The sequence below is a fragment of the Schistocerca americana genome, chromosome 6, assembly GCF_021461395.2.
Source record: "Schistocerca americana isolate TAMUIC-IGC-003095 chromosome 6, iqSchAmer2.1, whole genome shotgun sequence".
NCBI classification, from domain to species: Eukaryota; Metazoa; Arthropoda; class Insecta; order Orthoptera; family Acrididae; genus Schistocerca; species Schistocerca americana.
Genome location: NC_060124.1, coordinates 203281205 through 203298999, shown reverse-complemented (window position 1 = coordinate 203298999; position 17795 = coordinate 203281205). Strand labels below are relative to the sequence as shown.

The following is a 17795-nucleotide window of genomic DNA, read 5'->3' as shown; positions in this document are numbered from 1 at the left end:
AGATGAGTTGAGTTAAAGTAACTTAAGTGTCTAGTGAGACTTTTATAGATAGATCATCATCTAAGAACTATCACATACAGTTTTCATTCCACTTGGGAGTGGCAGAGGAGAAGTCACTATTAAAAGCTCATTGGCTTTAAGTTAGTTAACACTGATGTAAGCTGAAAAACAATATTAGAGTGTCAGGTGTTTTGTTGCTGATCGTGTGCGTAAACAATATTGAGAAATTTTATCTATCTATGTGCAATATTTTACATTTCCTTTTTGTAGTATCAGTTGCTAATGATTATACTGAATACGAATTTTTCAGTAATATTCTCCTAATTTTGCAACATTTTTTATTGCAGATTGTATTTGAAAGCACTGCTACTCAGCTGTGATACATAACAAAGTGGTATTGCCCTGTGGCCAAGGCACTGGCTTTGCATTGGTGCACTGATACTTGTTGAAGTACATCTGAGACAACATTGGATATTTTGTATTTCGATACTGGGCCTGATCTTCCTCAATGTTTCAGACAAGTGTAGAGGCTGGGTGTGCTGCTCATTGGGAGCTCCAGTGTTAGGCAGGTGATATACCCTTTTAAGTAAATAATGAGCAGGTCCACTCTGATTGTATGGGCCTTGTCCGGGATGTGGAAGAGGCTCTGTCAATGGTGATTAAACATGATGCACGCACCCAGCTTCAAATGATCACTCATATCACCACAAGTGATACTTTCTGTTAGGGTTCAGAGGCAATACTCAGTTTTTGCAAGTGGCTAGCTGCTTTGGTGAAGACAGCTAGCCTTTCTCAGATTCTCTGGAGAGGCTGGTGATCATTTGCTTATGATGTGGTATCCTCCTCATATACTAACAGGCATAGAGTCTAAGAAATAGCCAGCCACATACATCTGCTCTTTATTAGAGTTGACTTATCATCAATTGTAAACACTTAATTCTGAAGATGATCATTTTTATTGTCAAAAAACTAGTCATCAGGCATTTTGTCACACAACTGAGACTGTAAAGACAAACTTTGCTTAAAATACACATAGTTGTGCCATCCCTCACTATGAAATATCATCAGTCATCATATGTCTTCTCTGTTCTTTTGTTATGATTTTTTGTTCTTTAACAGCTTGTGTGTGTGTGTGTGTGTGTGTGTGTGTGTGTGTGTTTGTGTGTTTGTTTGTTAATGTCTTGAGTTTAGATATGTAGGTGTGCACTTAAAAATTAAATAATTCTATATTAATATGGTAACAAAAGTACTGGCAGAGTGGATTATATGTATTGAAGTCTGCTACATTGTACCTTATTAAGTGTATCAATATTTTTATGATGTATAATTTTTTTTGTAGGTTGGACAATTGTATCTGAGGTGCTGGGAGTGATACCTGGCACAGTGCACACATGTGCTAATATACTGAAGGAAAATAACCTGCTTGCTATTTCACCAGGCGGTGTGTATGAAGCACAGTTTGGAGATTCATACTACAGACTAATGTGGAAGAAAAGACTCGGTTTTGCAAAAGTTGCACTTGAAGCCAAAGCGGTAAATATGTGTATATCTGTGTGTGTTTGTAACTGTACTACTGACATCATACTTAGTTAATTAAAGGTCATCAGATGAGAGTGCACCACTTACCAGAAATAGGTAGTGTCTTCCATTTTCCTTAACATTCTTTCTCAGTGGTAAATAAGGTATGCACACCTATTGTTGTACATTGTTTCATTATTTGCATTGAATGTTACATAGATCCAGACTGAATAAACCATTGTGAATATAGAATACATATTTTACTCAAGAGTTAACATGCTTAGATGTAGCAGCCATTTAACAGCACATTAGTAAAGTAGTCTTCAAATATATGAGACAAATAAAAATTAATACAAGAATTGTCATAAACATGTAATTCTACACATCCTAATTCTTAGTCTATGATTGTAACCGTCCAGAACAGAAAAGTGTGTACATTCTCCTGATTCTGTTTCTGCACTTAAGGTTCCCAGGTCTTGATTCTTGGTTGAAATGAGGCTTTCAGAACTTGAATATTGCTTAGAATGTACATTAAGGGATGCTCTTCATTCATGCATGCATATCTCTTACCATCCTCAGTTTCCAAATGATTCTGTTACTAAAAGTCAGTGTCAATTGCCATAAACCAAATAACACATACTAACTGGATATATGAAAGTAATGCTCTTAGTTATGAGTTGATGAGTACTAGTCAGTATTAGTTAAGATATTTTACAGAAGTAGCCTGCAGTAGTTGCTAGTGTCAATGCATAACTTTACTTACACCACTCCTCAGAGGGCCATTTTCTTTGATGGTATTTATGGAACATGATGTATGTATGTATGTATGTGTGTACCTATGTATGTATGTATGTATGCATGCATGCATGGATACATACATACATACATACATACTGGTTCGCCACTGGTTCCCTTCTTTTCCCTGCTACAGCAGAATGTGCTGCTTATATAAAATGAATTCTATAGGTCAGTAAAGATTTGACACTTTATTTATATACTTCAATATATTGACATACTTTGACATGTATAAACAACAAATAATTATGTATAGTGTTAGGGTAACACACAATTTTTTCTGAATACTTCATTCATCAATAATAGTTCATCAGAAATGCCCAGATTATGATTTAATGGAAATGTTATTAAAAATATCTGACTAAATTTGCATCATTTCAGTTTTGTGTAACTTTTGGCAGTCATTTTAAGTTCTTTTCAGGCATGTTAAAACACTTTATAGCCCAGTTTTTGTCACTGCAATAGTACTTTGCACATATTTGTATAGACATGAGGTGCCATTATACCGAGACAGTGAATCATAAAGTTTTATGGGTGAATAAATGCTGACTAAAAACATAGTTTTATGACTTTAGAACCTTTGCTATGTGTTCACTACATCAGTTAAAACTACATTTGTGTCAGACTGTATATTATGTGCATAAATACAGCAACTTTGAACCTGTGGATGTCAGTAACGGATAATGATATTGATAAAAGTCTCTAAGTTCCCCAAGAATGTCATCTTAAGAACATGTGGGAAAAATTATGATATGCTTTGAATAGAAATTATAGAAGTGAAGTGGACAGCTCCACAATTGGTATTTTCATTCAGGAAGCGCCCCATGAAGAAGTGGTTTCTTTATAGCCTCAGTTGCCTGGGCTGGAGGAAGTGTGTAATGTTTAAAGTTTGAACCTGTACTTAGGGACAGCTACAATGTGTTTATTCTTCTGGTAGGTATACGTATGGTCGCTAGGCCAGGGGCTATCCAAGCACTTGACCCCTTATCTCTCTGACAGATGTAATGCAAGATATGACCCCCTGAAAAATCACATTTTCATGCATGGCATTTTGGAACATATTGGTATCAAGCACTATCGTGCTCAGACCATTGTGAAAAAGGCAATACTACTTGGTTTTTAAGTTGTTGTTGTTGTTGTTGTTGTTGTTGTTGCTGCTGCTGCTGAAAAGCCACCAATACGAGAACTAATGGCTCTCATTGCTCAGTGTGAAACAAACAATGCTGCCATTGGTCTAAGGAGGGATGGAAGGTTTTATATGAGCTGCAATACGTGATGTGGCACCCCAGAGGGTGTCTTAAGAAGCTAGTAGATGCCTGTCAAACTTTATTAACTTTGAGTATGTTGTGGATGAAGTGAAATTTGCAGAAAGTGATGTGATAGTCTATGGTACCTTTTCCATGTATGGATCAAGATAGATAGGTTTGGGTAGCAAAATTAATGAAATAGGAAGTAACTAGGTCATGTGCCAAATTGTTTGGCTCATTTGTGCAGCTAAATTCGGGAAAAATGAAAGAGTGTTCCAGGTATGGTGTGCTTCAATCCTTGGGGACAGATTTCCACTAAAGTTAAACATTTATCATTAGGGACAGGAAAAAATAGTTTTAATTTGTGGCAAAATTCAGTGTTATTTTTGGCCAAATTCGATGTTACTTTTTGTCAAATATGTTGTTACTTTTTTTGGCAGATTCATTGTTATTTTTACCAACATATTTGTAATTTCTGCTGTGACATCGTGTCTTTTTTGCCTTATTCGATGTCTGTATTTATTTATTTATTGCCAAATCAGGTTTTATTTAAAGTCCAATTAAGTGTTACTTTTTACCAAATTAGGTGTCTTATAATCAAATTTCGAGTTATCTTTCGAAATTCAGTGATGTTTTATTGCCTTTTTGGTACTGTTTTTTTGCCATTTTCGGTGCTGTTTTTTGCCAAATTCGGTGCAGATTCTTGCCTAATTTGGTACTGTTTTTTTCCAAAATTGGTGATGATGATTGTGAAATAACTTTTTTTCTTTTTCTTTTCTTTACTTTCTAGATTTGGTGTTGATCCTCTTCAGATTCCATGATTGTTGCCAAATTCAGTGTTTTTTTTGTGAAATTTTTTGCCAAATTTGGTATTTTTTCCCCACATTATTTCTTGCCAAACTCGTTTTTTTGTGAAATTCAGTGTTTTCTCAAATTACATGTTGTTTTCAAGAATTCGGTGTTGTTTTTGACAAATTTGCTCTTTTGCCCGATTCGGTGCTCTTTTGCCCGATTCGGTGCTCTTTTGCCCGATTCGGTGCTCTTTTGCCCGATTCGGTGCTCTTTTGCCCGATTCGGTGCTCTTTTGCCCGATTCGATGTTGCTTCCAACAAATTCTGTGTTGTTTCTTCTACAAATATGTTTTTTTTTTAATTTTTTTGTGGTTTGCCAATTTAAATGTGAAATGAACCTCCTGAACTATCATTTTAAGATTATGCACAAACCTCAACCTCGAGGAGATTAGAAGACAAAATGCTATTTCAACATTCAATAACCAGCAATTACAAAAATTAAGAAATTACTATCTTCAGATTTTCAACATTTTCAACAGGAAGATTAAAATTTTGTGATATCTTGTAAAAATCACCAATTTTGCATTTTTTGCTAAAAGCTGTTATTTTTGTATTGTTGTTTTCGCAAAAATTTGCTTGTCCCTACAAACAATAGTAGCAAAAAGTGATCCTGTGCAGTAGCATGTACAGGTCTGTCAAGTTTGATGTGAAGGGGAAGAAAGGGTTAGGATGTGGGAGACAGTATGGAGTGGCTCAAAAGAGAACTAGTACACATTGAGGCCAGTGTAGTTGTAAGAACGGAGAGCATGCAATTCAGAGGAGCAGGTACTGAAGGCAGGTCAAGTTTGTGATTAGCTACAGTTTGGCAGTGACCAGCATGTAGAGAACAGGTTATTTATCATACAAACATAAAAACTTCCAGGTATTAACAGGATAGCTGATATAAAACCTGATTGCCTTTGCACTGCCTTTGACCAGACAGGAAATGCCTATGACTGGAATGGAATAGATAGTGGTGTATGATGTATGATACAGGCTTGCACATTGGTCATCCATGGAGAATGACCTACCGTATTTACTCGAATCTAAGCCGCACTCGAATCTAAGCCACACCTGGAAAATGAGACTCAAAATCGAGGAAAAAAAAAATTTCCCGAATCTAAGCCGCTCCTGAAATTTGAGACTCAAAATTCAAGGTGAGAGAAAAGTTTTCGACCACCCCTCCAAACCGAAACAAAGTCGGTCCGTTGTAACATGAAACACAACTGAGGTTGAATGGATGAATACACAGCTACCACGACAACCGGCTGCAAGCCCGAAATCTTTTTGAATACAGGTACAGTAGTTTGGGTCGAGTCGTAAGTTTAACACTTAAGCTTTACCAAGTAGCCATTGCCATGTGTCAGGCGCTCTGCCCATATTTATACGGGTACCCTTCCTTTTTCACGTGCTTCATCTGGTTTGAATCGATTGCTTATTTTGCTAAGATCTGATAAGTGTCGTTCTCTTTGTTATAGGTGTTTGTCACTTTAAGCTGAAAACGCATTATTGTACTGTGTCGTGCATTGTTTGTCGCATTCTGATACTGAGTGCTCATGACCTGTCGCCTCTCACAGCATTGCTTGTTTTTGTGCATGGTACCGTGGCTTACAATAAAAAAGAAAAAGAAAAGGAACAATTATCTCATAAGTGAAACAATGGCAAAAGACTGCTATTTGTTGTTACTTACACTGTTGCTTTCTTTGATAATGATCAACAAGAACCAAATAATAGACTGTAGATGATGTTCTGAACGAGAGTTTAGCGAAAATTTTTCTCCGTTTGAAAATCTTTGCAGACGCTTCTTTAGTACATTACATTCTGCACAGAAATTAGTCATCTTAAATTTAAAAATCTTGTTAGTTACCGTTCTTCATTTCTGAATGTGTCGCTATTCAGCATAAGAATAATATGAACATAAACATGACATGATATTTATATTCTTCCGCGTTTGCTGTTGTCTCACTCTAGTTTCATAGTTCATTAGGCAGACAGGATTTAAATGAGATAGTAGCAAACATGAAAGAATACATGGCATAATGTTTACATTTTTCTACATTTTTTTTTTAATTTATTTACTGACACAGAGGTTTTGGCGCCAGTATTTATCTTTGTGCCTGCAAAGTATGCCTACATATATTCGATGGCAGAAGTTAGTCGTGGCGGCACCTACCAACATTTTTCAGAATTTCCGCTTACTTTGCAGGCAGTTTTTTGGATTACAAAAACCGGAAAAAAAGTGCGGCTTAGATTCGAGTAAATACGGTATTGGGTACAACATTGGAACGGTAGTGGCTAGGGGATGGACTTAGGGTGTTGCATATGGTGAGAGTGATTGAATACCACTTCGGAGGAAAGGATATCCCTCATCTTGGGACAGAATGAGAGATAGTTGAAGTTCTGATGGAAGGTGTGGTTGTATTTTAGGACTGTACTCTGTTCAAAATACTGTTAAATTACTACTAACTAGGATGCAGTGGGGCGAAGATCACATGGGAGCATGGTACACATTCAGCCAATCCCATGAGACCAGTGGCTGTGGCCAACAATCACAATTGCCAAACCTTCTCTACACCACCACTTCTAATCTGCATTATGGTTAAAGTTGACTGAGTAAGGTAGCACAGTGGTTAGCACACTGGACTTGTATTTGGGAGAACCATGGTTCAAATCTCCACCAGTCATCCAGATTTAGGTTTTTAGTGATTTCCTTGTATCACTCCAGGTAAATGCCTGGATGGTTCCTGTCAAAATGACACAGCTTATTTCCTTCCAAATCCTTAATGCGAGCTTGTGCTTCATCTTTAATGACCACACTGTCAATGGAACATTAAACTCAAATTTTCCTTCCTTCCTGTTTCCTTGAGGTTGAGGCACCTTCCTGTCCTCGTCATTTGTTGGGCACTGTGACTCTTTTTGTTTTCATTTAGTATGGTTCCTGGAGTCTTTCTTTTAGTTTTTGTTTGTTGTGTAATGCTGAACAGTGTCAGAAGCAGGTGTGCTAGATGGTATGAGTGGGAACACTGAACACCATTCAATTAGGGGATTGCCATATGAAGTAATTGAGAGAAAAGTTTTTTGTTTTGTGTGTCTACTTTTAGAGAGAAGACTTCAATGGAACCTCATATATCTCCTTTAACAAGGTGGTTGAAAGAGCTGATACAGCTTTGAATACAAACAAAAACACTACAATACTGTAAGGATTGGCAAAGAAATGTATTAGTAGGAAAAGGAAGCTGGAAAATCGTCGAAAATGAAAACGTGGGATAAAGTTGTATAGATCAGTGGATTACCAAAATAGCTTATTTGCTGGGAATGTTATATATTAAGTTTATAATTATATTGCAGAAAGGAATATGAGGCACTTAACAAATTATTGATCATGCTTAAGGAAGCAGGTATCTTTCGAGGCATTCAGATGTGATTATTCACAGCTCTGCACAACCTGAGCTTTCATGGCTGACATTTCTCTGGACATAAGATATTGATGGATAGAGAAGACTTAACTGTGTGGTTGGTCAGAAAATGTAATAATAGATTAGCTATAAACTCAGAAATCTGTTTCTCATAATGAAACTGATTTGTCATCAGCCACGCAGTTACATCTTCTCTCTCCATCAATAGCTTATGTCCAGAGAGATGTCAACCATGAAAGTTCAGGTTGCCCAGAGCTGTGAATTATCTCATGTGAATGTTTTGAAAGATACAATGAAGTGCCAAAGAAATTGGTATAGGCATGCATATTCAAATACAGAGATGTATAAACAGGCAGAATAAGGCACTGCGGTCGGTAATGCCTATAGAAGACAACAAGTGTCTGCCGCAGTTGTTAGATCATTCACTGCCGCTACAATGACAGGATATCAGATTTAAGTGAGTTTGAACATGGTGTTATAGTCGGCGCACGAGCGATGAGACACAGCACCACCAAGGTAACGATGATGTGGGGATATTTCCCGTACGACCATTTCACGAGTGTACCATGAATATCAGGAATCTGGTAAAACAACAAATCTCTGACATTGCTGCGGCCGGAAAAAGATCCTGTAAGAATGGGACCAACGACGACCGAAGAGAATCGTTCGACGTGACAGAAGTGCAACCCCACCAATAATTGTTGTAGATTTCAATGCTGGGCCATCAGTAAATCTCAGCATGTGAACCATTCAATGAAATATCATCAATATGGACTTTCGGAGCCAAAGGCCCACTCGTGTGCCCTTGATGACTGCACAACACAAAGCTCTACACCTCGTCTGGTACTCAACACTGATATTGGACTGTTGATGACTGAAAACATATTGCCTGGTTGGATGAGTCTCATTTGAAATTGTATCGATCAGATGGATGTGTACATGTATGGAGACAACCTCATGAATCCATGGACCCTGCATCTCAGCAGGGGACTGTTGTTAAAGTTGGTGGAGGCTCTGTAATGGTGTGGTGTGTGTGTGCAGTTGGAGTGATATGGGACCCCTGATATGTCTAGATATGATTCTGACATGTGACATGACACGTACATAAGCATTTTGTCTGATCATCTGCATCCATTCACATCCATTGTGCCTACCAACAGACTTCGGCAATGCCTGCGGGACAACGCGACACCCCACACATCCAAAATTGCTACAGAGTGGATCCAGGAGTATTCTTCTGCACTTAAACACTTCTGCTGGTCACCAAAGTCCCCAGACATGGACATTATTGAGCATATCTGGGATGTCTTGCAATGTGCTGTTCACAAGAGATTTCCACCCCCTCGTACTCTTAAGGATTTATGGACAGCCCTGCAGGATTTGTGGTATCTGTTCTCTCCAGCACTACTTCAGAAATTAGTTGAGTCCATGCCACGTTGTGTTGCAGCACTTCTGTGTGCTCGCAGGGGCCCTACACAATATTAGGCAGATGTACCAATTTCTTTGGCTCTTCAGTATACTTGCTTCCTTAAGCATGATCAATAATTTGTTAAGTGTCACATATTCCTTTCTGCAGTATAATCATAAACGTAATATATTATATTCCCAGCAAATAAGCTATTTTGGTAATCCGCTGACCTGTACAGTGTATTCCCAAGTTTTCCTGTTCAATGATTTTCCAGCTTTCTTTTCATTCTCATACGTATCCTTGTCTGCCTTTACAGTACTGAAGTGTTTTTGTTTATATTTAAAGCAGCAGCAGCTCTTTCAACCGCCTTGTTAATGAAGACAAACAAGCTTCCATTAAAGTTTTCTTTCTCAAAATAGATTCACAAAATGCAAACACTTTCTCTTGACCACTTCACATAGCTCTCCCCCTCCTCACCCCCTCTCCCCCCCCCCCCCCCCCCCCCTCGAGGGAACAGTGTTCAACATTTCCACTCATAACTGTTAACACCCTGGCTTCTGATATTGTTCAGCATCAAACAACACACAAAAAATAAAATAATAATTCCTGCAACTATGAGAGCTCTTCACTTGCAACTGGAAGAAGCATTATGTATCACAGTAACTCAGATTACCTCACGTTAGAACTCTGTGACACAGTTCTACATCAGAGCTGATGAAAATATGATTTATTCTTAAGATTTTGTTTGTGTAATATATACTCTTAGTTTCAGTGACAAAAAAGTTTCCCATTTGTCAGAAAATCACTAACTTTGTCAGGAAATGCATTTTTGTAAGCATTCTTTACATCAACTTAAAAATTTGTTGCTGTAAATAAGTCTATGAGGAAAACAGAATCAAGTTCTTTAAGAACACCTTGATGCCAGTTTCATCTTTGTACATTAAATAATTCAGAAGGTTAACTAAATCAAATGAAATATAAAGTTTTAAGTTCCATGTGAGATATGGCAGCTTTTCTCCACTTATCAATATCCACATACATACTCCATAAACCACTATATGGAGTGTGGCGGAGGGTACCTAGTATCATTAAGTCATTTCCTTTCCTATTCCACTCACAAATAGAGAGAGGGAAACACAGCTGTGTATATGCCTCTGTACGAGCCCTAATATATCTTGTCTACCTTCGTGGTGCTTATGGAGAATGTACGTTTGTGGCAGTAGAATTGAAACTTCCTAGCAGATTAAAACTGTGTGCTTGACTGAGACTCGAACTCGGGATCTTTGCATTTCGGGGGGGCAAGTGCTGGTAGAGGAAGTTTCATATCGGCGCACACTCCCTTGCAGAGTGAAAATTTCATTCTGGCAGTAGAATTGCTCTGCAGTCAGCTTTGAATTCTGGTTCTTTAAATTTTCTGATTAGTGTTCCTCAAAAACACAGTTGCTTTCCATTCAGTGATTCCCATTTGAGTTCCCAAAGCATCTGTGCAATACTTGCATGTTCATCAAACCTACCAATAACATATCTAGCAGCCCACCTCTGAGTTGCTTCAATGTCTTCCTGTAACCTGATCTGATGGGGGTCCCAAACACTTGAGCAGTAATCAAGAATGGGTCACACCAGTTTTCTTTATGTGGTTTCCCTTACAGATGAACTACACTTTCCTAAAATTCTTCCAATAAACCAAATTCAACCATTCACCTTTCCTGCTATCATCCCTATATGCTCATTCCATTTCATATCACTTTGCAACATTATGCCCTGATATTGAAATGACATGACTGTATCAAGCAGTATTCTACCAATGCAGTATTCAAACATTGAGATTATTTTTCCTACTCATCTGCACTATCTTAAATTTTTCCACATTGAGAGTCATCTGTCATTCATCACACCCACGAAACTTTGTCCAAGTTATCTTGTATCCTCCTCCTGTCACTTAACGCCAACACCTTTCCGTACACAACAGCATCATCAGCAAAAAGCCATAGATCGCTGCTCACATATCCGCATTATCCTGCCAAAGTGTCAATCTGCCATGATGTATGATGGTTTTCCATCTCTATCCCAAAAGCGTACATCCCATCCTCCCTCTTAAACAAAATTTTAAAAATTGTATGGCCCTTTTCATGGATAGTGCTATTTACCTTCACAATAACATCAAGCTTGGTAATATAATCCTGCACTGCCAAATGGATAGTCCTCTCTTGGCATTGAGACTCCAATGGGCTGTAATTCTTATTTGCCCATTTATCCACTGTGCATACCTTCGCTAATTGGTAAGTGCTTATCTTGACCCCATCCACTGCATTTTATGAACAGGGTATCACATGGAGAATGTGAGACAAATGTAAATAAAATTATTTAATTTATTTTTTGCAGCCAGTTATCCCAATGTTCACACAGAACTTGAGGGAAGCATTTCGCAGTATTGGTCTTGGTGGTCGTCTTTGGTTGAGACTATACAACATCACAAGGTTCCCTCTTGTTCCCATATATGGGGGATTTCCTGTTAAGCTTAAAACCCACATTGGTAAACCAATACCATATGATGGCAGCCTCACACCAGAACAACTGCAGGCTAAGGTAAATTGAATTATTTAAGTGTCAAGTGAATTTTTCTTTGGGGCACAAATACGAAATATCACTTAAATATTGTTTCAATGGTTATTTTTATCCAATAGAGAGACTTTCTCTGTGTAAAAGACACCTATTCAGAAAGAACTCTGCCCTTCCATATAAATGGAGATTTGTTTCTGTTGTCACAACTAAGTTTGTTACCAATGATGTAGGAAAAAGATAGACTGCTACTTACTGCATTTCACTCGGTTTTCCCCACCTCCCTGGTCCATAACCTCCTGGCACTGCACCTTTTGGCACTAGGTCCTGCACATTCCACCAGAAAGCACTCCTCTCTCCCCCTACCCTTGCACTGCTGTCCCTTCCCCTTCCCCTTCCCTACCCTCTTCAGATTGCTGTTTCTGTCCCACATGTTGTTGCATTATGGCTCGAGCTGCTGGAGTTAGCAGTCATGTGTGCATGAGGCTTGCTTGCTTGTGTGAATAAATTGTGTGTATTCCTCATTTTGTGATGAAGGCTGTGGCTAATAGCTTATGCCTAAGTGTCTTATAATTCTGTCTGTCTGCAACTTAATAAGTTATCTTTACAATAAGAGGTCATCTTTGCACTAAGTAGCAATCTATCTTTTCCTAAATTGTTGATATTGCTACCAGGAATTTCCATTGTTTTGTTATGTTATTTTATGTTTTGTTATGTTATTTTATGTTTTGTTATGTTATTTTATGTTATGTTATGTTATGTTATGTTATTTTATGTTATGTTATGTTATTTTATGTTATGTTATGTTATTTTATGTTATGTTATGTTTGCTAGCTCTGGAACAAATGTAATGAACTTTCTGTTTTCAAATTTTCTGTTTGAGAGTTGTGTTTAATGCCATTTAAGGATTCTTTTATCTAGTTTACTATATTTTGTGTGGTTTTACAGAAAAATCAATGCTATCTCAACTTATTATTGTTATGATAATGTTCTAGCTATAATTTATTAGTCTGGGAATACGAAAGGAGTTATTTAAGTTGTTGGAAATTCTTTGGTTTCTAATAGGTTAAGTACTAAATTTAGAAACAATTATTATGTTTGAAAAAATCTGTATGCCTAAATTTCTAAGTAAACAACACATTTCTGCAGCATTTTTCATGCTGCATGTAAGTCGTAAGTTTATAGTTGTTCTTTTTGGTAATTGCTGATTTGGTTTCTCTACAGATAGCTTCTGCTTTGGAAGATCTTATCCGGAAGCACCAGCGGACACCTGGAAGTATTTTAAGGGCACTAAAGGAACGAGTTTATGAAACGCCTAAAGAAAAAGAAACATAATACCTTTTCTTTTCTATTTGCAGTGGATTAGTGACAGATTTTGAACAACGATGGAGTATTATATCTACTTACTGCCATTTATAAATGCTAAAAAAATGAGAAAGAGGCAACTCTTCATTGGTGGTGTTTTTATGAATTATAATTAATTCTCATTGTGATGTGTTATTTTCACACTAACTCGTGCATTAGAAATATATAAAAGAGCCTGATCTTAATTTGATGTGTGTGGAAACACTGTGCTTGATTTAATTTATATTATTTTTGGAACTGGTGTAAGCTGGTCTTACATGTCTTGTTTTATCATAAAGAAAGGATGATCATTGAGTTTTTCTATCAGGTGATGAATGTTTACATTTTAGCACTTTTTCCCCTCTCTTTGTGTCAGTGGTGTAGATTTTTCATGAGCTTGATTTAAACATTATATTCTTCTATGTGTAATACATGTTTCGGAAACAGTATTTTGCTTCATCATTGATGTAACAAAAATACAAGAAATGCATAGCTATGCATCTTAAAACAAAGAAGCAAAGCTCCTGCTTTTCATTTATACATGTTCTTATAATTTATTTGCTGCCCTAAAGCAATTGTCTCTTGAAGTATTCACACAACAAAAAGTAATTTTGTGATGTATTCATGATGAAGCTAACATCAAATTGATTTTGATGATTAGTAATACAAATTACAATTATGTTGTCTAATGAATGGTTCATTAATATTGATTAAAAATTAATTGGTGAATAGCCTTTTGTCCTTGAAGTATTGGAATCAAATGAGATTATCATGTCCAAAATTCATTTAAAAAATGTGTAAAAAGAGCTTGTAGGTGTCTGAAATAGTGTACATTCAAGAATGGCATAAACAATAAAAATGAAATCTTAAACTGTGAAATGTGATATTACAGTGTGGAACTGCATGACAAAAAATTAAGATAGAGAAATGAGACTCTGGTATATAGTCTATTTTGCATGATTACATCCAGCAGTAAGCCGTTGAAATTACTATGAAAAACTACTCAGTAGTAGAAATACGTGTTAACAAAGAAAACAGAATGAGGAGGAAGAAAAAATGTACACATTTTTTTTCTGTTATTTGAGTTCCCGATACTTTTCCTCCTGCTTTGTCACCAGCACCAGTGTGTGTGGACTGATTTTCACAACATAGCCCTCAGATGCTGCAAGGCACCATAACTTGTATCCGTGACAAATAGGTTTTCCCCTTATGAATTGTTTCATTCTGTTATGTCCACAGTAGGACTCCCTGGCTTCATCTAAAGAGAAAACTGCCCTATTGGCTGAACGTGTTGCAGAAATATGGTGTTGAGGATCAATTTTCTACATTTTATTACTTGGATCTGTAGTAGTGTTATCTTTGAAAATGTAGAAAGTGATGGATTTTTTCAAACCTGTTTCAACTGAGTGAATTACTTACAAGACAGTTGTAAATATCTGCCCTTGTTTCCCAATACATTCATCTAAAAGGGGCTGTATTGTAATTTGCAAGAATAAGAATGCCAAAATATTTATGTAATTCATCAGGAGAACGTTGATAGTCTAAACATCCTTTCTGAGTATCATATTTGACTCTCTCTTTACAGATGTACTCCATAAATTCTTCATTAAAAACTTCTTTGAATGTGTCTATAGGCATCTTATGAAACTGCTTCATTTCAGCTGCAAGAAAAGGCATTTATGTGAAATCTACTTGACTGCCAACATTCATAGTATTCAGTTTCTTTGATTGCTCTGGTGGTGTGTTGTTATCCTCATTGTCCCTGTCTGTCACAGGCTGCTCAACAACATCATTCCTGTTTCCTTCTGCAATGGCTTGCATTTCCATTCGCTGCAAAAGGTCTCCTGTACCAATGACACTGAAACTAATGTGTCTTTCGTCACTAGGAGCATCATTACATTCAGAATCATTTCCATCATGTGGTGGAAGGAGGACTAAATCCAGCTCAACTGCTCATTCTATTCCACCGCTGATATTATTTTCATCACTGAGGCTCTCAAGCATTTTTAGAATCTCTTCTGCATTTTGAGGATCATCTGGATTATAATAGTATTCATTTTACATGCCAATAAAGTATACTACCTAAGAATTTTGCAAAATGACCTCTGCAAGCAATTGCATCAAATATTGTACTCCAAAAAGTAAAAAAAGGAATTTTAACTGAGTTAGGTATAAAGGTAGCGACAGTTATCATACAACAATGTATTATTGTATTACTGAAGCCTAGAAAAAGCTTTTATAACCAGAAACAACATAGTGTTCAATTGTTTCTGTGAGTAATACTAAAACAAGAACAAGCCAAACATTAGTATTAATATAAGCAGCTTCAGTATAGGATAAAATTCTTACCTATTACACATTATTTTGCCAGTTCACAGTAATACTAAGAGGAAATGACTTACTGTGCCATTATGGTATTTTCGTTTCACTGGGAATACCATTGTTATGGAGCAGCATCTGCAGGATGTCCACAAAAACAATTGTAAGCAGTCTACACTGTTCTATCTAGTGGTGACAGTAAAATCAAAACAAATGTGTAACATATGTTAAAACACAATGTGGGCATTAATCGGTTAATAAGCTTAGGAAACACTACATGATCAAGATTATGTACATGGTTTCTTGTGCAGGCTCCCTATTGTTTGTATGAATTCACCTGAAGTGAATAATGTAATGATTCCTTATATGTGGCACTGACTGATTTCTTTCTCTGAAACAAGTCAGACAGACATAATCTGTTCTGTTTCCATGTACTAGTGTGAACTATCGTGATCAGGTCCTGTGGACCATGCACCTTCTTGAGTGATTGCCCCCAGTGGTGTCTGGTCATTGCTCATGCTATGACTCAACCAGCAGTCCAACTTACTGCAGATCTTTCGAAAGCCATCCATCCACTATGTTTGGGGTCTTGCCACAGAACTGGTTCCAGTCATTTTGACAGTTAATATTAATTTTGTTCACTGAATTTTCTTGCTTCTAGCAAGCAAACAGTGCATCCTGCTGACTGTAGACATTGTATTTTTGTTACAGCTCCAATGTTTGGCTGATTGTACATTATGTAGAGTTCAGCATTGTGACAGATTCTTCACTCTGTGTATCAGCAACAGATCCTACAGTTTAAAAAAGCACCTTTCTTTCAAACACTGACAGCTATTGTTACTTGGTGCTTCAGGTAGTAAATCCATATAGTGCAGCTTTGGATACCTTTTTTTATATGTTTAATTTAAAATGTGTTGACAGACTTTTGAAAATGATGATGGAGGTCACAATATGCAGTGGTTGGCAGCTTGTAATCTTGCCTCTGTTCCAACTTGGCTGGAGTGTTCCTGTCTGAATATAGCACCTGATATTTCAATTCTTGGATGTGGGAGTAAGATCTGCCTGCAGTTCAGAAATGTAGAAATGCTTCCAAGGATCCATTTCTGACCATAATTAGCCTCCTGTATTCTTTTTTGTAGTCTTAATTTACTTGCACCTGATTTCAGTGTCTGAGCCACTTCTACCTGTAGTTTTTTCCTTAAGTTAGACAGTAACTGTAAGTCATTGGTATACTCAACCCACTTAATGCTCTCATTTCCTATCTGAATTCTTCTGAACTTTTTAGACATTCTCTTTCATAATCAAGTACAAAGCAAAACTGAATAGTACAGGGGAAAGACTGTCAACCTGTTGTAACCCAATTTTGATTTTTTAATCCTCTTGTCACCTAATTCCACCAACTGAGAAGCTACTTGATTGAGAAATAGCGGGACTGATCACAAAAACTGACAGTGGCCGGGAGAGCAGTGTGCTGACCACATGCCCCACCATATCCACATCCATTGGGCCATAAAGATCTGTTTGGACAGTGTTTTCCTTTCTTGTCTAATTCACTATTATGATTCTGACTGAATTGTCAGCCAGGTGTACTTTTGTAAAGTTCACACACTTTTTATTGAAATCATATCCCTCTAAACATTTGATCATACTCTCTCAGTGGATGCTATCATATACTTTCTTGAAATCAAAAAAAAAGTATATGTAATTCCTATGTTTTCTTCATAATGTGCCATACAGAAAAGATCTAGTCAGTTGTAGATCTCCCTTTGTGAAATCCACCATGATATTCTTCTATAATTATTGGGTCTAGGGGCTTAATTCAACCTAAAAAGGACTTTGAAAATAATTTATAATAAATAATGAGCAATGCAATACCCCAGTAGTTCCAGTATGACTGAATGGGGTAAAAGCAGTTTTGCAGTCTCGTGAAAGCTATTCATACATTAAGTGATTATTAACTTGTGGATTCTCAAAATTATGTCTTCACCACATTTATGGATGATTTCTAATTGAATACCACTTGCTGATTCATATCTTGCTTGGTTTCATCTCTTCCACTGTTGATGGTTCATACTGAGAGTGCATGGTGTGCTCGTTGTGAAAAGAAAACAGTGTTGTTGAGAATGGGCAGTTCAGTAGATTGCTGAAGCACTCCTTTCATGTATTTGCAATCTAAGAGTCATTTGTTGACACCTCTAGTTTAGTGTTTTTATATGAATTTCACAATAGATTTGTGATTTGTTCTTAGAAAGGATATCTTTCTGTAAACATCGTTGCTAACGTATCTCAGAAAAATCTTCATCTGCATCATGTATTACACTTTGAAGAGATATTTTTCTTTCTCCTTGGTGCAGAAAGT

General features: G+C 36.9%; 1 protein-coding gene across 1 annotated transcript in view; it reads left to right on the top strand.

Moving 5' to 3' along the window:
* The window catches only part of LOC124619607 (transmembrane protein 68), a 123323-nt gene extending 109439 nt beyond the window's left edge, over positions 1 to 13884 (top strand). The window contains exons 5-7 of the mRNA XM_047146110.1: positions 1340 to 1533; positions 11597 to 11800; positions 12998 to 13884. Coding sequence (XP_047002066.1) covers positions 1340 to 1533; positions 11597 to 11800; positions 12998 to 13108 — 509 coding nt within the window. The 3' untranslated portion in view covers positions 13109 to 13884. The remainder of the gene's footprint in view (positions 1 to 1339; positions 1534 to 11596; positions 11801 to 12997) is intronic.
* The last annotated feature ends 3911 nt before the right edge of the window (positions 13885 to 17795 follow it).